The 22,164-nt window shown below is 28.8% G+C and overlaps 2 protein-coding genes and 1 pseudogene across 2 annotated transcripts; 1 reads left to right on the forward strand and 2 right to left on the reverse strand.

Moving 5' to 3' along the window:
• Nucleotides 1-6,698: 6,698 nt before the first annotated feature.
• Nucleotides 6,699-12,644, reverse strand: LOC149056846 (uncharacterized; annotated as a pseudogene).
• A 3,207-nt stretch (nucleotides 12,645-15,851) lies between these two features.
• Nucleotides 15,852-18,715, reverse strand: LOC107172206 (uncharacterized). Its single transcript, XM_089223200.1, has 2 exons — nucleotides 18,659-18,715; nucleotides 15,852-16,757 (listed from the first exon to the last, which is right to left on the reverse strand). The coding sequence occupies exons 1-2, from the start codon at nucleotides 18,713-18,715 to the stop codon at nucleotides 15,852-15,854; spliced, it is 963 nt and encodes a 320-aa protein (XP_089079326.1).
• Nucleotides 18,716-21,331: 2,616 nt separating this feature from the next.
• Nucleotides 21,332-22,164, forward strand: LOC149056847 (uncharacterized). The gene is made up of 3 exons (XM_089223323.1): nucleotides 21,332-21,487; nucleotides 21,557-21,746; nucleotides 21,851-22,164. The coding sequence occupies exons 1-3, from the start codon at nucleotides 21,374-21,376 to the stop codon at nucleotides 22,072-22,074; spliced, it is 528 nt and encodes a 175-aa protein (XP_089079449.1). The 5' UTR covers nucleotides 21,332-21,373; the 3' UTR covers nucleotides 22,075-22,164.

Genomic DNA, 22,164 nt, shown 5'->3' on the forward strand with positions numbered 1-22,164 from the left:
TTAAATTTTTCTTTTTTTAAATCTAAATTCAATAGTTCTTCCGGATATCTAATATTATCAATATCAAGCCAAATATTTTTTAAATTACAATTATCAAACTGTATTGGATCTCTTAATTGATTATCTAGCTTATCTGTTTGGAAAGCTGTGATAGCAAACAAAGGATTATTAATATTTCTATACATATTTGTTATGTCTTTGGTTAGTGTTTTACCACTAATATTTTTTTCTTCAATACATTGCCATGATTTGAATATAAACATATATTCGTTTCTTTTTGACAGTAAAGTTAGTTCATTTATCAACTTAGTTTTATTCAAATCATCATAAGTCACAATTGGTATTCTAATAAGTAATTCATCAATAACAATTTTTCCAACATCAGCTAGATCACCTTTTTCATTTCGATCTCTAAATAAAGCATCATTGTCAGAATGTCTAAAAAAACTTATTTCAAAACCTCCTTTATATACTGGATATTCTATATCTTTAATAAATCCTAAACATAAATTAGACAATTTTCCAACAGCACTAAAATAACCACCTTTATTAAATTTTGATTGAAATCCACTATTTATTGTGGGACCACTAAGATCTGCAGAATAACTAACTGTACCTTTAATTAAACTACATCTTCCAACATTATAAATTCTATCTATTTCTTTACCATGTTTTTTAACACAAATCCATTCAAACAAAAATGGAACAAAATTATCAAATAACAATATTTTTAAACCTGCTGGATAATTACTACCATCTTCTAGTAAAACACGGCCAAAAATCTGATATTTTGCTTTTTTAATATTTAAAAAACAATTTTCTTTCTTTATATTAAAAGTTGTTATCTGATTTGCAGAATTCAGATTAGATATAGATATAGGCCAATACACCTTATCTTGTTCAGGGATAATAGCATGGTCATAATTAGCAAATATATTTTCCATTTATTAATGAAAAAATTTATTAAAGTTTATAATTCTGAATAAAATCTAAACATAATTGACCACATATAGGTGGATCATTATAATTTTGCATTGTTCAGTGGTGTAATATAAATCATCTTTTCCTAAATATTTTACAATTTCTTTAACCGCAGGGGAATCTCCAAAAGAGTCAAAATATACTTTTTTATTATCATTTTTTAACCATGCAACCCAATGTGACCCAGGTTGATTAGAATTATTTAAACATTGATTTTTCCAAGGCACTGCTGGTAACTCATCTTTCATAAAACATCCTCTAAATTTTTTTTTATTTTTTCCTGCATTAATAATATCATAATTAGTTAATGGTTTAATTTTTACTTTTTTTTTTAATCCTGAACTCCAATTTGTAATGTTCTAATATTTTTAATATTATTTTCCATCTCTTTATTATGTCTTTCGGTCTCGTCTCGTTTTAATTTCTTATCTTTTGCATCAATAACAGTATTTGCAATAGCACTAACACCTCCGGCTAATGCACTAAGAGCACATATACCTGCTATGATAAGAGGTAAAAAACCACCTACTCTATCTTTATTTCCAATTTGAGATTTTGTAATTCTTAATCTCACCCTTTTTTTATATTTTTTTAGCTTTATTTAGCTTATTTTTTTTGTTGATCAGTTAAATTAAATTTGTTTTTTCCATTACCAATCTGTGTATGTTTTAATTGAATAACTACATCAATCTTGTGTTCATAAGCTTTTACAAGCTTTTTACTTCAGAATCATTCAAATCTAAATTCATTTAATACAAATAAAATTAAATAAATCCCATGCCAAAATATCTCTTTGCTTTCATTGCATTTGTGGTAACAAAAGCAGCTGTTTCTTCACTTATAGATGTATCTGAATCTAAAAGTATATCCCATGCTTTATTTTCCAAAATTTTATCTCTAATACGTCTTGTTTTAATATCTTTATGTTTTTTATAAAAATAATCATGTTCCATTGCTGCCATAACTAGTTTATTTAATGGTTTTTTATTTTTTTTCTAATTCAGTAAAAGGACCAAGATAATTATAACCTGGCCAATGTATTTCTGGCATAAATTTACTGTTTAAAAGATTATTCATAAGACCTGATCCTTCTACAATTTTTTCAGGCAAACTTGTTACATAAGAAATTAAATACTCAATTCCTTGTGGGGTATTCTTTCTAATTCAGAAGTAAAAAAATGCACAATACTAATTTTTTCATTATGAAAATTATTATGGCCTGCTTTTTCTTCATTAGCAATAAAATATAATCTCTTTAATAATTCATTTAAATTATGTATATATTTATACTCAATACGAGCTTCTAAATACTTTTTTAAACCATCTCCTTCTTTTACTTCATCTTCTTTTGGTAATCTCTTTTTTCCCTTTTGGCTTTTTTTCAGATAAACTATGGGTTCAAATAAACAGGGTTAAAATATAAATATATTAAATTATCAGAATTGGAAATTAACAAAAAGTATGAAGTTACTGGTTTTGAAATTATTAACACTAATCAAAATGAAAAAATCTCTGTAATACTGGATAATAAATATAAACTCTTTTTACCAAATAGATATTTAAGAATTATCTCTAACAATCTATATGAAATGAATGATTTTCAGTGGAATACATATTACATTTATTACAAATATGAAAAAATGTGATAATGGAAATACATACCATCATTTAGAGTTTGAAGCTGATATTCCAGAAAATGTTGCAGATAATTTACTAAAATAATTAAATACAGAATATTTCACATACAAATATATACAATTATCTGATTTAAATATCAATGAAAAAAACAGAATAACATTCTTTAAAACAATAACTACACAATATGGAGAAAGAGTTTCTGTTTTATTAAATAATAAACATATACTTATATTACCTTACAGATTTGTTAAGTAATCTCTGAACAAGATATAGATAGGTATAATGGTGAAATGTGTATCATATATATTATATATCATATATAAAGGTTAAAAAGTCTTTAACAATGGAAAATCAATCAATCAAGAATTTGAATAACTTTTTAACATTTTTTTTGTTAATAAATGAAATTAATTAAAATCGTAAATGGTTCTATCTATCTAGAACATCATATACATAATGAAAAACTAAAAATGTCTATTGGACTTTAGGCTTTCTCATTTCCCAGTTCTGATAATTTAATTAAAATTGAAAAAGATTTCCAAATTACAATTAACAATAACATAATTAATATCAATAATGGTCAATATACTAAAGAGCAACTAAATAAATTAATCAGTCCTGTAGTTTTATCTCTTGTTGATAAAAAGGTTAAAATTGAATCCCCATGTTATTATAATCTAGATGATAACTTTTAGTTTTAAAGATCTAGAATTTATAAGAAAAAGTAACAAAAGAATGATTTACTATCCTACTTCAGATGGAAAATATATAAATATAGAGAAACAATGTGAATTTAGATAAGGTCGAAATGGTCAAATCCCGTTAGGTGCAATATTTATAGGTGTATATTCAAATTGAAAATGTATTTAATTCATTCCGAGCTAAATTTGTGGCTGATTTTCCTAAAATAAGTCTTGAATTATTTCAAGGTTTTATAAATATTACAGCCTCAATCGGTCTATGTTTTGAAGAATATTTAACAAATTGTTTAGGCTTTGATTACATTGGAGACTTTAAAAAACAGATGATTCCTATAAATAAAACATGACCTAAAGAGAAAGGAGCAGAATTTGGTATTGAGTATACAACACCAGACATTGCTTACACAGTAGTAGGATTAAAAACTCCAACATTTTACACACAAAGATTCTTAAAAGATATAAATGGGATTATTGAAACAAAAGATATCAAAACTGTAATAGAAAAGAAAAATTACAGCATTGATCAATTAAATAAATTACTACCATCTAATATAAAAATCCAACAAACAAATAACTATATAACAATTACATCTAAAGATTATTATTTATTGGATGAAAATCTAAGGCTTAGTTTAGGATTTGATGATAAATATGTCTATAATCATATTGGGTCGGATAGTATACATGGTCAATATTTTGTAAATAAACTTTTGGAAATACATTGTAATATAATTGAAAAATCCATTTCTAACCATAAAACTAAACAATATTTGCATGAAGACGGTGATATCTTGTCTGTAATCAAATGCGATGTTGAAGAACAATATATAGCTAATGATATTAAATACATTCCTCTAAATGTAAAAGATTTTAAATATATTAAATTATTTATCTCTGATCGAGATGGCAATGAAATAAAAATAGAGAATTTATTGCTTATTTAATTCTAAAAACACTTTGAAACTTCTATATATATTTTATTTTTAAACAGATATTTGCTGATTATTGAACGAAGAAAACCTGTATAATAAAGAATAAATTAACCTAATAAATAATAAACAATAAATACAAAAATAAATAATAAGTAATCAAATATCAATGAGATATATTAAGAATGAAGGTGAAAATATACACAATCCAAAATGGTTTAAATTTTTTCAAGAACATAATAAATTTTCAAATAAAAGTGATAACCAAATAGAATACTATTTAATAAATTACAAATAATGTATAAAGAATGGGGAAAATATTATAACTGATGAATTGAAATTGAAAGAATTATATAAAATTTTAAGCAAGAAAATAAAACAGTCTATATGTATATATTGAAAAAAGATTAGATTATTTTTGAACTAACTAGTGAGGAAATAAATTATTGGTTGACTGGTATTCCATTTAAATTCCATGATGACATAATAGTATTATCCGACACCGTTCACAAGTTCAAACCAACATTTTATGAAGAAAATTTTAAAAATAGATATACCCAATTCAAAATCGTAAACCTATATGGAGCTAAAGATAAATCAAGTTTTATGAATGATACAAAGAAACCTGTGCTTTCACTTATTAAAAAATGGTTGAAAAAAAATAATGCAATAAAAATAAACTTATGTGTTATTGGAACCTATGAAAAATATTGTATTATGAATAGTCCTGAAATAGAATCTAAATACTTACAAACAACAAACTATTGAATTTTTTCAGAATCAAATATGGATGAAATATATTTAAAAATGAAAGATAAAATATTATGTGAACATGAATGTGTATCTGATAACCTAAGAGGCTCTAATTGGGTATTACAATCAATAGACATCCTTAATATTGCTATTAATAAATATGATCCTATTAGAGGTAGTACATATATTAAAACCCCAGATAAGATAGCTTATAAGAAAGCAACTATAAATATTAAAAAGAAGACAATAAATGTCCAGAAAATATAATAGATAATAAAAAACTACCAAAATTATTTACTACATTATACGACAAAAATAATTATGCTATTCATTACTCAAATCTACAGCAAGCTTTGAGAGCAGGCTTAAAATTAAAAAAAAATACATAGAATTATTGAATTTGAGCAATCTGATTGAATGAAAGTTTATATAGATAAAAATACAAAGTTAAGACAGATGGCAACAAATGATTTCGATATAAACTTTTATAAAACAATGAATAATTCAGTATTTGGAAGAACAATGATGGATGTTAGAAAACATCTTCTTCTTCTTATCTTCTTAATATGCCGACAAATCCCACTTGGGGCGCTGCCTGTACTCCGCGTTTCTTCCATGACGACCAATCACAACGCTTCCCGTTCTTTTCCGTCGCCGCCCGCTCGATCACTCGCGCATCTATTCTCTCATTCTCTCTTTTCGTACTTCGTTGTCGACGGTCGTCGACGACGGTTGATGAGAATATTTTTTTAAATAATTTGTTCCGTATTATTATTATTATTATTATTATATATATATATATCTCTAGCGTATGCCATTTATATTAAGATTATTATATTATTATTATTATATATAATATAGAGCCATACGAAATTTCGCATTTTGAGTTCCTTCCTACTAGTCTGAGTTTTGTAGTTAGGAGTCTGTAACTTTGAATATATCATATTGACATATTGCCTAGAATACTGTCGTTGGCTGTTTCTTTGTTGAAGATTATTTTTAAAGGTTATTTGGGTTCAAACTTACCTCTTAGTGGTAAAATGGTTTTTCTTAAATATTTTTTTTAATAATCAAAATACGAAAAAAAAATCAACGTTGGTATATAGGTATTACTATTATGAATCAGTTTATTTTTTCAGATCAAAAATATTTTAACTATTGAGTAATTTGGAAAGGAACTAAGATTTGGTTTATTCAATTTTGTTGGCTCCTCCCCTAATACCCAACGCATGCACGCAATTTATCGTATTCCACTGTTAGCGCTGCGTAGCGGCGGCGGCAAAGCGCAACGGCGCGCTGGCTGCTAGTCGGTTGTTGGTTGTCGACGCCGATGCGACATATAGCCTATAGGCCTACGGTGACAGAAAAACACTCTTCATTCTGCGCTATGAGTGCCTGCAATCGAAAATTGGTCTCATCTCCCGTGTTAAGAAATTATGGTGTATTGTACTAACCCTTTTAGGAAAGTGATTATTAATTTTAGTTTTTTGATATGAATGTAGCCATGACTAAATAAATTAATGTAATCATCGGTAGAATTAACTATATAAATAAATATAAGGTATTATTAATAAAATGTATAATATTATTATAACAGTATAGTTATCAATGCAATTAAAAAAAAAATACAAAATATTAAAAATTAAAAATTATAAATAACACATTTAAAATTACATAATATGACATTTTTCAATTCTTACTTTAAATTTTTAAATTTCTTTTTTATTTGAAATTGTGCTTCCGTTATTTTCGCCGAATCTCGTATTCGTAAACCTCTTGGAACTCGAGGATCTACAATTTCAGGCAACATACAGTCCATGTAGAAATTGATTAATTTTGGAAGCATCTTAATTGTCCAAAGATATTCGTCCCTGTTGATATTCTGCACATAAAGATTATTTCCCATACTGAATAAAATAAAAATACATTCTATTTTTTTTGTAATGTTTAGTTGGCCTTGAATTTGCCAATAATATTTATGGTTTTCTTTGAGTTTAAGTTGACCTGTTTCTGTAAGCTCTAAACAAAACTGCAACTTTTTATCAAGAGCTGCATCTTATAAGGTTTTTTGTCCTATAGACGGCGTACACTTGACCTCTATTATTTTATCGTCATCAACTAAACCATCGGGACTTGCGCCCAAAAATGGATATTGTTCATCAACAAACAACCCACACGGTCTTACAGTTTTGTTATTCTGATTTTCGAATTGTCGGATAACCACTTTTTCATTTTGTCGTCCAAATTCAATATGTTTCGAAATAATATTTTTACTGTATAATAATGTTTTCACTAAATTATGACAAGATGTAGTTGATTTTCTACAAATAACTGTTCCGAAATTAGAAGCGGTGAGTCTATTTTTCTTTTCTTCGTGCCAGACTACATTATCATGTTCACCAATAGTGTTTTTTTGTAATTGTTCGATTGTTTCGGTTGAAAAAGAATCTTTTTTTAACTCTTCTAACTTTTTATTGACGTTAAATTTAAAATCCTTTTCAGTCATATCCAGCCCAGCAGCGTCTGGACCGTAATCAAAATCATGATTCACTGTACTTTTGTCACCTCCACTTACTTTAAATCTAATTTTTTTTTGTTTTTTATACTTTGAATTTAAAGTTGTCATTGCAATACGCCTCGTTAAATTTTTTTTAAAAAACTTGCCGGGACTTTTTCCTGATAATTTTTTCCATGGACTTAAATGCCAAGACTGGCCCCTAGAGTGAACTTGGGTTGCACCTAATACTCTTCTTTGATATGAGCCTGTTTTGGTATAATTTACTCTTTTACCGCCAGTAAATTTTGCAACTAAGCTCATAAAGTTTTCAGCTATATTAGTTGTAGTGTTGAAAACTAGATTGAAAACGAGCTTTTCTCGTTACTTTATCAACAATTGCTAAAATTTCTGACATTATTTTGCCACTTTCCATTAATGGCACATTGTCCTTTTCATTCATATTTGACCGTGTACAATATGTAGGACGACAATTTTATTAGAACCGAGAACATGATATGGTGCATTTTTTAAATCTTCTCGCAGTATGTTTACATTATGTGATTTTCCACACTCTTTAATTGCAGTCCGTACCCCTTTAACCAATCTTTCTAAGGGAGATGGAGAACCATAAGTTAAAACTTTGCGCACGTGTAATGGGAAATGTTTATTTGCCACCAATTTTCGTAGGCCATCGTGGAGATTACGAGTTATATGATTAGCACATTCTAATTTGATAACATCTCGACCATACGATACTTTTTCAACTATTCTGGCATATACACTTGAATCACCATCGCCAATATAATATTTATATAAAAAACCATGTTGTTCTAGGCTTTGGCGAAAGCCTTCTACAATAATATCTTGTTCCATACCTGTTGAAGAACCATCATAATTTCGGAAACACAAATGATCTATTTTTTTATTATTTTTGAATGCAGAAAAACATGTACTACAATATTTGTTTCTTACACCTACATAGACGGGCTTTTTTGTTTCTGCACCAATAATTATTCCCTATAAAATAAAAACTATTCTTAATAGTTCTTGCGTATAGTTAAATATATATCATACGTAAAGTTAAGATAAAATAAATCAGATTCGATACATATATGTATTTCGTGATATAAGGATTTTAAATTAAAAAAATTATTATTGCATATTTTAAATATTTTGTCAAAAAATCGATTTTGTCGAAAAGTGGTTTTTCGTAAAATTGCCGTTTTTCTGTCACTTTTTTTTTGTTTTTCTCGATTTTTTTGAAAACTGTTGGAAAATGTTTATTTTTACCCCAAAGTACCAACAAGATGAATTTTCCTATTCAAAAAGGGACTGAAGTCAAAAATCGGAGCATTATTACTACTCCAAAACGTGATGACAGACACAAAAATTAATTTAAAAAAAAACACATCTTTGTAAAATCAATACATTCATCACTCCGTTCAGAATCTAAAAATGATTACCTATCTAAAACTAGTAGAAAGCTGGTTTTTGGCAAAAACTACCGTTTTTTTCTATAATATTATTAAATACAAATATATTATAATATATTATATTATTATATAAATTTTATATCTATAGGGCTTATTTATATGCATATGCGAATACATATTTCCCCTTTGACATAAAATATCCGACTAATTATCTAGATACCTATATTTACATTAAAAAAAAAAAATAATAATTAAGTATTAGTAAAATACATATTTTGGTTTCATAAATATTAAATACATATAAATCCGATCCCTAGTTATAACTTATAAGATTTCTAAAATTACCACGCCTGATTGAGAATTGAAACCATGTCCGTAACTTCTTTTAGCCCAACCACCATCACCTATCACTGTGATGTAAGGGGTTCCTTTATATAAAGTTCCTTTTTGTATGGCAATTTTTTTTTCCTGCTCTCCATTTTTTTTCAACATTTCTGAAATTTGTTGTTCCCACACCTATAATTGAATAATGGTAAATTAAATTACCATAAATCACTATATTACCTTTAGCTTTGGAATAACAAGGTTTAATTATCTTTTATATGTTTATCTACCTTTCCTATAATAACTTCATGTCGTTTAAATTTTTTAAACGATGGTGATGGACAGTCCATAACTGTGAGTAAATCTTCAATCTGACGATGTCCAATACCGATTGATAATGCTCCCCAAACTAACACATTATTGACATTATCTACAGATGATTCTCTGTCTGATGTGACAATTTGATGACGGTCACAAACATGGCATTTGAAATAAAGTTTAAATCCTACACCATTTTGTGCTTCTTTGATTAGTACAAATCGTCCCATAGTACATTTACTACCATGTTTACCCAGTTCCATCATTTGTTTCATAAAATGTTCTATGTCTACTACTCGGCGCCCTGATAATGTAGGTTCATTAGATTTTACGTACTCAACATTCAAATTTGGTAATGTAGATTCATCTAATCCCGAATGGTCTGATAGTCGTAAGTAGTAACCAGTCGCTGTCACTGATCGTAGTTACTGCAATACTTCTTTAACGACGAATGCACAATGTCGGTGCAACTTCGTTGTTCAGGAAGAGAAGAGGTTTGAGTTTGAATAAAGATATTAATATATATAACTATAAGTATTTATTGAAAGTAATTTATTAAATATAAAATAACTTCTAATATTATATATTTGAAAGTGTTTCGACTTAGTAATGAAATACTAAACCGGAGAGACTATGTGTGTGGAACGTTTCCCTAGAGGCTCTTGGTAAGCATGGGTGAAACGTTTGTATATGAAATACTCTCTGGAGCTCTCTGCGAAGAGGGCTCCTATTTATATGAGACATGCCGTGATTAGGAGAGGATGATTGACGTCACGGTATGTGCAAAAAATGTGCTAATTTTATCCAAGTAATGAGAATTCCATGTTTGTGGCCTGTTGAGGTGGCGTGATGTTGTTTTCGCAAGTTGCACTTTGAACCTATGTTTATGCCGTAAACCGGTCGGTTTACTACACCTGGCACAAATTGAAAACTGTTCTATTCCAGCTATATCAGCAGTTTCATCTGCAAGAACACAAAAACCTTTCGAAGAATTTATTTTTTTAACAATCTTCTCAAGTATTAAATTATTACATATATCAACAATTTCATTCTATATTTTTGGACTAATATACTGTGCATTACGTTTACAACGTTCTCTTATTAGTTGAAGATCAGAATTTGCCATACAATTCATGCGAAGTCCATATCTTAAAACAGCTCTAAAGTTACCATCATTTTCGACAGGTTCATGTTCGATTACCAAAGGTCCAGAATCGTTATGACCTCTTAATGAAAGCCCTTGACGCCTACAAAAAATTACACACTCAATTACAGGCATAATCAATTTCCTATTTTCAATAAGTTCAGCAGCCATCACTTTATTTATCTGCATATTTATAGGAGTATAATTTTCTATACAAGTTTTATGATAACCAGTTTCTTCATGATTTTTAAATTTTTCAATAGCATGTTTCCAATTAGAAAATTCTTTAGTACACAACATGCCTAAACTTTGTTTTCCTATTCCTCCTTCTTTTTGAGAAAAAATTACACAATATTTGCAAAATGCCCCATTTTTTATTTTAGAATAGGAAAGCCATTTCCATGTTTGTAGCCAGCTTGCTTGAAATTTAAGATGCTTTTTCCCTATAGTTTTTATTGGAAAATTATAACTAAAATCAGGTGTCCAAATTGTATTCATAAATTCCAATCATTCTTGTAAATTTAATTTGACATTATCTAAAAGTAATGAAATGTCATTTTCACTTGATGTAATTTTAAGTTCATAATTAGAGGTCAAATTATGTATCGGGCTATCTTGACCATCTTTTAGGCTCTAGAAAATTAAATAAGCTTTGTATAATATTGAGTAAGAAAATGATTTTTCATGATGATATATTTTTTTGAATACTTTTGTATATAATTAACTAAATTGTGTTAACATGTTAAATAACTCAATAAAATTAACACAACATTTTATTTAACATTTATTTTCAACCACGCTTTCTAGTATTAAAATAAAATATATAAGTACTTACAATACTTACATCACAGTTTGTATTAGTAGACTGGTCAACTATAATTTGGTCTTGTGTACTTTTTATCTTGCTACTTTTTGTGCTCTGAAATAATCAAAAGTTAAATAACTTAAATAACTTATGTATTTGTGATAGTATTTGGATAGAATGTATTTGGATCTTATGACTTACATTTGCAAAAGAATTTTTGAAGTAACTATCTATTTTTAGCTTTTTGTTTAAACTATTTTGATTTTGTACATTACCAATTTTTATCATTATTGCCATTACCAATTTTTATCATATCTGAACTAAGTCCATCAACACTCTACAAATAGTAAAATGTATATTAACATTTATTAATAAAATAATTAGCATATTTATTTTTTACAAATGATTTTATTTAAATTGAAAACCGATTCATTATTATTACTATTATTTATAGTCAATCAATAGGTAAAATAGGTCAATAGGTATTTGAAATAAATTATAAAAAACTAGTTCATTTTCTTCTTACTTTTTCAGTTTCTCCTGTAGCTGTATCTTCTTCAAAAACATTATTCTTTAAATTTTTATCATTACTGTCATTACCAATATTTCTCATATCTGAACTAAGTTCATCAACACTCTACAAATAGTAAATTGTATATAAACATAAAATAATAAAATAATTCACATTTTATTTAGGTATTTATATTTATTTTTTTCTTCTGATCAGTTTTCAATTGCACCAGTAGGATACAATCAATTGGCCAAAAATATAATTTAAATTTGTATCATTAATGTCACTAACCATATTTCTAATTTCTGTACTGAATTTATTAATAGGTACTTTATAAATAATTAATTTGAAAAATAGACATTAAGTAGTACAATTTAAATTAAAAAATTATAACATAAGTTATTGCTTATTAACTAAATGTCTAAACAGCATAATAAATACATTTTATTTTACATACCTTTTTATTTAGAGATTGTTTTTGTGGTTTAAATAGTTCATTTAGTGTCAAACATTGTTTTGCTGAGGCCAACAACAGCTTTTTGTTTTTATCTCTTGCTTTTTCTGCACCACCTTTCCTTTTGTTAACTATAGCTTTTTGTTCTTCACTCATTATCAAAAATCGTAAAATATAAAATATCAATACTGAATAGTAAACAATTAAAACGTTAATAAATAATATTTAAAACAATGAATAAAATCTCATCAGTATTCACATTAGTACATTACTAACACTTTAAACAGTGAAAAACGAAAATAAAATAAAATATAAAATGTGAAATGTGTATGTGTCATTGCGACAGCACGACGATAACAATTATTATGTTATCCGTTATCGCCTATCCATCGCCTATAACGGCCCATGTAATAACTATTTTCGTTTCTATTTTTAAACTTGTAACAAAGTTGTCAACAAGCCCGGACCGTCCGAACGGCGAACACAAGTCAGTCCCGCAATAATCAGAAATCCGGGTTTTTGAGTTTAATATTATAACATACTTATTACTATTATTAGATAATATTTTAATCTATAATTTCACAATAATAATATTAATAAATAATATATATTTTATACGAGCAGCGGCCCACCGGCCCACTGGCATTTTAAATTCAGTTAATCAATGGGGGGGGTCTAGACCCGGACCCCCCCCCCATAGGTACGCCCCTGGTGGGTCATATTTATAAACCTAAAAATATTGCGCAATATTGTGCAATATCATGGATGAATCTAGTATCTAGTATCTTCTAGAAAATTCTATTTGACGTCATAAGCTTGATATTACGAAATAATGACACTATTCTATAAACGAAATAGTTAAAGTCGTGCTATAAACAAGCTATATACTTTTACAAAAACTTAACAAAAGCAATTTATATATATTTTTGCATATTTTTATATATAATTTACCTATGTATATTGTACATATTTATGTGTGTTATTTGTTTGCAATTTATTTATGATATATATATATATATATATATGTGTGTATTGTGTATGTATGTATATTGAGAAATTTATATAAAATATGTGAAATATCGATGTAATTGTATACAAAAAAAGTAGTGAAATTTGGAAGAAAAAATGTCAAAATAAGCTAATTTTAAGATGTTATTTGATTGTATAAAAAAGCCAAGTGGCCAGAATGAATATAATGTATCTACTTTTATACTGTTTCATTATCAGTATAGGCAGAGAAAACCAAAGACGAATACCACTAACATTTCAAATTAAATATAATTTATTTACTAATGATTAATTGTATATTATGTATATTTTCTACAGCATCAATAAGTAAGTATATTGTATGTTTATTGTCTTATATAGTTATATGTAATATCTCTTCTTCTGGAATGATTAGATAATTAATCCAAAATTAGCACATATACACATATAGGACATATACACTGTTGTTAGTTTTTTCAGACTAGTTTTATCTTTATCACTGCATTTTATATGATTTATATTACTATTGTTACGATCCAACTCCGTCAGATCGATTTTAGGTATGGGATATGAATGATAGATAGATGTTGAGTATAGTAACACATTATTATATTTATAAACCACAAGTGATGAAATTTCTCTGAGTCCAAATTAATAGAGTGGTAGCGAGATGTGACTGTTACTCCTAGCTCCTAGCTCCTAGCTGGTTGTTGGTGATGATCCGTCTGGTGATCGTGTCGTCGACGATCTCCTTTCGTAGAGAGAATCCCTAGTCCCTACTCCAGTAATCATATCTATTCTATGTAATTCCCACTGTCATTTACGGCGCGCGTGGCTGCACGCGTCACTCAACCGGATGTCCCTTACACAATTATTTATAGTGTGATATCGTTTACATGAAACACACAATTCCTGCGTGACCTACTTTAAGGAATATTCATATGAGTAGTGATATATATAATATCACATGCATTATTACTATTATTTGCACTACGCCGCTGCTCTCCAGCACTATTATTATGATATTAATACCAGGGGCTCATAAGTAAACATAGACAAAGTCACAGCTCGCAACACTATGCAACAACGTTTGCATAAGTATAATTAAACTCGACAATGATTAAAATACGATATCTCAAAGTTTAATTTTTTTCAAAAGTGATTAATAACTACAGAAAATCGATTCGTTATTTTTTATTACCTACATAAACAATTTGTAAATATTATTTTGAGAAAAAATTATATTCTAAAAAAATGTATCTAAGTCAAATGGATGATATTTAATAACTTTTTTAAATATCAATTTTCTTGTTAAGTAAATTACGATCTATAGTCCATTCCACGAGAGAATAACCACTTTTCGCGCATCACAAATGACGGCTTCAGCGACGCCAGATCACAATTTCTCCCTCCAAGCGTCGACGACGACGGCCGAGGCCGGCCTAGTGACAAACCGAAACCCCACTTTCAAAGTTTACGCGCGCAGCGCGCATACGACAATAAAACAATACACTGTTGGCAGCATAGTCATTAGTCGCTCGACGGCGCAAATACTGTGCGGTTGTACTGTACATCTTTATTTTGTATAAATTCTTTCGTAATCCTTACCAAATTACTCAATTATATCTTAAAAAATACTACTCAGGTTAAAACGTTTGTTAGATACATATATACACAACATAATGTATTATATACAACAATTATTACACACAGAACAACATAACATGTACAAAATGGCACAAAGTGGAACAACATAATACGTACAAAATACATATATACACAACACAACATAATGCATTATACACAACAATTATTACACAAAGTGGAACAACATAATATGTACAAATTTTATATACATATATACACAACACTATCTATTATATACAACAATTCAAATAAAAATAATGTATAATAATTAATTAATACAATTTAGTCTGTATCTGATAGATATCTGAAGTCTTCATCATCGTCGTCCGAGTCATCATCCGTGTCGCTTTGGCCAATAGTAAGAACACAAGGCTGATTTTCTGCTGACATGAGATCTTCGACCACATTATCCAAACTCCATGCTTTTTCTTCCTCCTTTATCACATGACCGACAAAATTTTTCCACATATCAGGGCTAACTTTATTCACTCCTTCAATTAACAAGTGTTTTATATCTTGTAATTTAAAAGTTTTGTTATTATCTTTGACATGTTTCTTAACTATAGCCCATGCGAGTTCAATTGCATTAAGCTCACAGTGATACGGAGGAAGTCTAAGGACAATTTTATTGTTAGCTTTTACCATTTCATCGATAACATAATTGTTATATAATGGTTTCAATTTTTTAACTTGGTCCAACAATTCTACGACAAGCATTGTGTTGTCGACTTACTCTCCTTTGCTCTGGAGCCATGCAATTATGTCAGCTTTTCTCCAATTCGTAGTTGGGCATTTTTCAATTTTCACCGAATGATAAGGAGCGTTGTCCATTACGATGACAGCGTTGTCTATGAGTTTCGGCAAAACACCTTCCAACCAATCACGAAAAGAGTCCCCGTTCATCTCATCGTGATAGTCTTGGGTGTTTTTCTTTGACTCAAAGCACAAAAGACCTCCGGGAACAAATCCATCTTCGGAACCGATGTGGCTAACAATTAAACGTTTCCCCTTGCCAGTAGGGTTTATTGCTCCAGTCGAAAGTCCCTCGGAAGATGCCACTCGAGCTGACGTTACAGTTTTGTCGACCCATACTTTACTATTAACATCTCCGGCGTTTACCCACGTTTCATCTAGATAGTAAATTGGCCTTCCTTCTTCTCTGTATCTTTTAATATCTTTTAAATATCTTCTCCGCCAAATTATGATTTCAGATTTTTCAATCAAACCACTATTACGACCTCGCTTCATATATACGAAATCCATAGATTTCAACAATCTGAATAATGATGTTCGAGAAAAATTTGGTAGACCATTATCTTCATTTACGGACACAAGAATCTTGTCTAACGTAGGCGTATCACGATCGTGCCAAAATTGATGCACTTTTCTTCTGATACCATACTTGTCAAAATCATCTACTTTTTCGGTCAGTTGTTTTCGGACTTTCGTTTTGTTTGGCGAAGAAACAGTTTTTGTCCGTTGATAGTCCAATATGGTGTTATAAATTGTTGATTGACCAATTCCAAGTTCGTAAGATAAAGTTTTTTTCAAGTGAACCATTTTATGTTCAGGGTTTTCGATCATTTTGGCTTTATATGCATTAATAATCATCGTTTTTTGACGGGAACAAACAAACTGAGAAAAGTAAATATATTTAGATTACAATATTATCCACATCAGATTTTGAAATATAAGTAATAGTTAATACCTAATACAAATACATATTTAAACGTTTTATGTACTGTATGTGATCTAATAAGGTTAAACGTAATACATTTTTTTAAACTATAAAACTTTAAAAATGCATTAAAAATATGCACTTGAAAGGCAAAAAAATGGCCAAAATAATTCAAAATATAAGTTTCATAAACCGATTCGTTGTTACATAACTCAAATTATGTACTTACAAAGCTACGTTTCACAATCACGAAAAACGAGAACTTTTATGAAAAATCTGTTTTGACAAAATCTATTTTTTTATGTAGTTGCAACTCAAAAACAAATCACTGGAAGTACTTGAAATTATAACCAAATGCTTACATTACCGTTATATATTCACTATTAAATTTTCAAAATAATTCTGCCTTTTTTTAAAAGCTATACAAAAATAACTGAAATTTTCGATTATTTTAAAACTTAGATTAAAAAAATTATGATTTCAAAAAACAAATTGAAAATTTATTACAAGATTTTCACTAAGTTTGACTTACAACAATTTAAAATATTCAAAACTTAGAAACAATGTCTGGTTCTATATAACAATTGAATATTGCAACAGTCACTACATAATTAATTTAATTTATGATATTATTATTTATTTATCTGTTAAGATATAAGAAGCACATTAATAAAGTTTTGTATTTATTTATTTAAATTTTACACTTGGGTATTTTTACCTTTAAAAAGTAGTTTATATAATTATACTTAAGTATAAATTCACTTCAAATTACGTTAAACTTCAAAGTATTTTCATCATAAAGACACACACTAAATGAGATGACATTATTAAAATTTTTATATAATTATTTTAAAGCAAATTATGGAAAATCTTGTATTAAATTTTTAACTTTTAGCTATTTCTGCAAATTTTTTTATAATTTTTTAACTACAAATTTATTTGCAAATATTCATGATTTCGACGAATTTTGTCAACATTTGCACTTCAACCGCTAATACAAAAAAAATTGTGTTTATATATTTTTATAATTTTTGAATCTCTATAAAAATTTTCAAGTATTATGATTAAACCAAGATATTTTTATCGGTATTTATAAAAAAAAACAAAACAATCGTTATCGTTACCCGTTTTCGTAAAAATTTAATATTCAGACGCTCATAAAATTTTTTCCTATAATGACGCTTCAAGTTTTTTCTATAGCTATTTGAAGAAAAACTTATAAAAAAAAATTATGAATTTTCAGCTGCAAATTGTAAATTGTAAATTTTCGCAATTATCACATATTTCGTAAAAATTTGAACTTGAAACGCTTATAACAAAAAATTGTGACACGATTTTTGATTTTTTTTTTAACTACAATAAGAAAAACTTATAAAAAACTTTGTATTCAATTATCAAGGTTTTTGGGAACACAATATTTTTTTAGTGAAAAAATAAAAAATACTTAGAAAAATCGAAAATTTCAGTTGTCTATAAACACAAAAATTTTTTAACTGTTTATAGATTACCCTAATACATATATTTTGTGAAAATTTAGTTACAACCACATAACAAAACCACTTTGTCTAAAACTGGTTTTGCTTAAAAATTCCTGTTTTTCCGTCACTTTTTTTTTTGTTTTCCTGATTTTTTTAAAAATTACTGGGAAATTATTTTTAAAAAAAACACATCATAGTAAAATACACATATTATACAATAAAAAAATAATATACGGTATTTTTATATCTTGTGTTTTAATTCAAAAACGAATAACCATTCATACTTGAAATTTTCAAAAAAAATTTTGTTGTTATAGCGCCTACGTTACATGACAATTATTTTCAATAACATTTTAATTAATATTTAAATAATGACTTACCTTTCCTCTCGGATTGTGTTTTGCAGGAGATCGTGTATTGCTAGGTATTTGATCCATAATTTAAAAAAAATTGAAACAAATTACAACAAATAACAACTGACAATATTAAAATTAATGAAAACGTGGATTATGGGCACGGCAAAGGACAAATAAAGTATCGTGGCATACGTCTAAATCAAAAATGACGACATGGCCATACACGATACGTATTAGGTGCGTAATACATTCCATATTATAGAAGGAGAAATAAAACATCTGCCAGCCAGACTAGCCAGTGGTCCTTAATATACATTACACAATAGACACCAAAGAGACTGACAAATACACCAGTTGGCATTTCTAGAATGCTGAATTATAAGCATTGTTATAAGGTATAGGTTAAGTTACATCTAACTGTTGTCGGTAATTTGTATCCCACCAAAAAAGGTCACATTCACACTGTTTAATGCGCCCCGACTAAATCTACGATAAATCGAGATTGTTAGTCGGAACTCGCATCGATGATAGGACGAACGGTTACCAAATTTCAAACGGTTTATGTTCCGTATAAGTATAAACAACTACAAGTATTATTTAATTGGTGCCCAAGCACCCAAACGATGTATAATATAATGAATGATAAAATTGATAATAATTATTAATTATAACAGAACAATTGTTCAGGGCGCCCCACTAAAATTATACACACATTATAATAATATAAGTATAAAATAAAACAACAAATGTACGAATAAAGAACAATATAATACAACCCCGTATCTAGCATACAATTTGATTAAGCAACTACACTGACCATTGCCGATGTTCCGAATTCATTCGTGGCTTCGTCTCGCGTAACACGGCAGCAATCTCTGTATAAACCACGTGCTGGATTCCGGGTACATCTTGAAAATTATATGCGGCCGCCGTCTGGACCAGTAACTCGTGAAGATGAAGATTCGAGTACAATCGACACAACAAGACGCATAATAGACGATATTATGGTTTTGCGGCGCAATAAAAAACACGTGCACAAAGCCGATCGCATAAAACACTGCACGTGGGACAACTTCTATGTGTCGAACGACGATCACGTCGGAAAAATAATACAAAGCACACTACCTACCGTACGTTCGTACTAATCACAGCGACGATACGATATGCGGCGGTCGGTAATGTCTGTTCTTGGTATTTGTATATTTTACAGCTTCAATTGTATTAGACTGATCACAGCATAAAAAAAGGAAGGTCCATCAACATGAGACGATCACGTCACACAGAGACGGGTACTTGGACGTACTGGGGTAAGAAAAAAGGTCCGGTCGACGCGCGATGGTGGGGTCGTCGTTCGTCACGAGTAAACGTTTCCAACGTACACGCACACAACTTCAAGTTGCGGCCTAGTGGCGCGAACTTCCGACGAGTTTGAACACACACAATATAACACTGTATATATTGCGGCCCGTGAATTTTGTAAAATGTGAATTGTGTCTCAGAATATACTTCTATTTATTTTCAGTCACAAAGTCTGTACGTATATCAGTTCGAAAAGTCTGATATAAAAAATCGTAATAACTGAAAAATTATGTTTGAAAATACATATGGTAGGTACAACAAAAAATACCGCACGTGTTCTTTTTACTAATTACGTTATTTATTTATTTAAATTTTTAACGAATCATAATTTATATATCGACATTGACGTTAGTTAATAATAACTTTCGATCGATAGATGAGACAATCGCATACTTATGATTTATATTTCATTATACATTGTTTAATGTATTAAACGTTTTTGTTCTTTTTAAATAACGAACGTATTAAAAATACTCTTTTAAATTTTGACTCTGCATAGTCAAAATTTTTAAAAAATGTATCCGCTAAATTCAGTCGTTCTTATATTAGTATAGAGATCATGAAGTGAGTTGTGCCGCCTGGCGCCCCAAGCGTAAATCGAAACACGCGGAGCGCCGACGTGAACCGAAACACTCCGAACACCGACGTCGCCGTTTGGACACGGTCACTTGAGTGGGGTGACATGCGCGAATACCGACGAAAACTGGTCGGCTGACTGATTATTCTCTCGTGGAATGGACTTTAGTTTATGTTAGAAACATTATAATTAAAAAAAAATATAAATTTTTGGTATTTATAAATGTTCTTTTTTTTTAAATATTGATTAGAAAAAAGTTATTTCATTTGTCAGATCTCCGTGGGGCACCCTGTAGATACATAAGATACATTATTAAAATAGGTATCTTAAAAACGTCAACCTTTGAATCAGTGGCGTATTTACGGGGGGGGATAAAGGGGATCAATCCCCCCCATAGACTGTATACACACAATTAATTATAGTCGTTACTCGTTATAATTTGACGATTATTATTTAAAATAATATGATTTTTTTTTTTTTTTATCAATAATTGATTACATTTGCAAGAATTAAAATATTATATTATTGTACAGTATTCTCATTGGTATCGCTGGTCACTGGTCTGTGGTCAGTGATTATACCGGGTGGCGGGTCATACTCTAGTATCATATGGTATTATGGTCTATGCGCTCTGTCGTTTCGATGCATGTAATCACAATTGTCTTATCATTATCATTATTTTATTTAATAAATTACAGTTTTGAGATTTTAATCTGAATTTTGATGACTATAACAATTTTTAAAAAAGTATTAGATTTAAAATATTAAAACCATGAAATCTTCAAAAATAACTAAATATTTCCATGACGATGAACCACTGCTTCAACATAGAAATTGTTGAAAATATGGTAGAAGCAATAACACATATAAGGGAGGATGCAGAAAATGAATTTAAATTAATTTTTGAAGAAGCACAGGTATTTTAAGTCTTTAAGATTATAGTAATAATAATAATAATATTTGTGAAATAATATTTATTTCTGTAGAGATCAGCTGATTTGGTTGGAAATACAATTACTCGTAAAAGAATTACAACTAAGCTAACAAATCGAGCGAACCCTCAAAATATGACATCTGATGAACAGTACTTTAGAGTGACTATATTTTTACCTTTCTTGGACAATCTTATATCTGAAGTTAATGATCGTTTTTTAAACCATAAAAATGTTTTAAGGGGTATGTTAAAGATACTTCAACATTCAGTTAATAATTAAACATCTAAGTAAACATCTAAATGTTATCTATTTTTCTTATTCATAATTTAAATTGTTTGTTACTAGGTTTCGAATGCTTATTTCATTCAAAATTTTCTGACGAAGACAGGAATGAAATTAAACATTTGGTTGATTTATATTCCCCCGCAATTGATAAAAACAATATTATTGCTGAACTCAAGATGTGGAAATTGAAATTGGCCTCTAGTGACTTAAACCTAACTAAAAATGGATTAGAAGCTTTAGACAATTGCGATGAAGAAGTATATCCAAATATCCATTTTTATTAAAAATATTTGTTAGTTTGCCTGTTTCAACGGCAACTCCGGAGAGAAGTTTCTCTAGTTTAAAACGCCTGAAGACCTATCTGCGTAATACAA

This window comes from Diuraphis noxia, unplaced genomic scaffold, assembly GCF_037042655.1.
Source record: "Diuraphis noxia isolate RWA-SAM2 unplaced genomic scaffold, SU_Dnox_SAM2 contig0003, whole genome shotgun sequence".
Classification (NCBI taxonomy): domain Eukaryota; kingdom Metazoa; phylum Arthropoda; class Insecta; order Hemiptera; family Aphididae; genus Diuraphis; species Diuraphis noxia.

What these genes read in the sequence shown, in the direction of transcription:
- LOC107172206 (XM_089223200.1), bottom strand. Translation starts at nt 18,715, where the DNA reads ATGGATCAAATACCTAGCAATACACGATCTCCTGCAAAACACAATCCG. An exon ending in AACACAATCCGAGAGGAAAG is followed by an intron (nt 16,758 to 18,658) that starts GTAAGTCATTAT and finishes TACTTTTCTCAG; the next exon opens with TTTGTTTGTTCCCGTCAAAA.
- LOC149056847 (XM_089223323.1), top strand. Translation starts at nt 21,374, where the DNA reads ATGACGATGAACCACTGCTTCAACATAGAAATTGTTGAAAATATGGTA. An exon ending in TAATTTTTGAAGAAGCACAG is followed by an intron (nt 21,488 to 21,556) that starts GTATTTTAAGTC and finishes TTATTTCTGTAG; the next exon opens with AGATCAGCTGATTTGGTTGG. An exon ending in CCATAAAAATGTTTTAAGGG is followed by an intron (nt 21,747 to 21,850) that starts GTATGTTAAAGA and finishes GTTTGTTACTAG; the next exon opens with GTTTCGAATGCTTATTTCAT.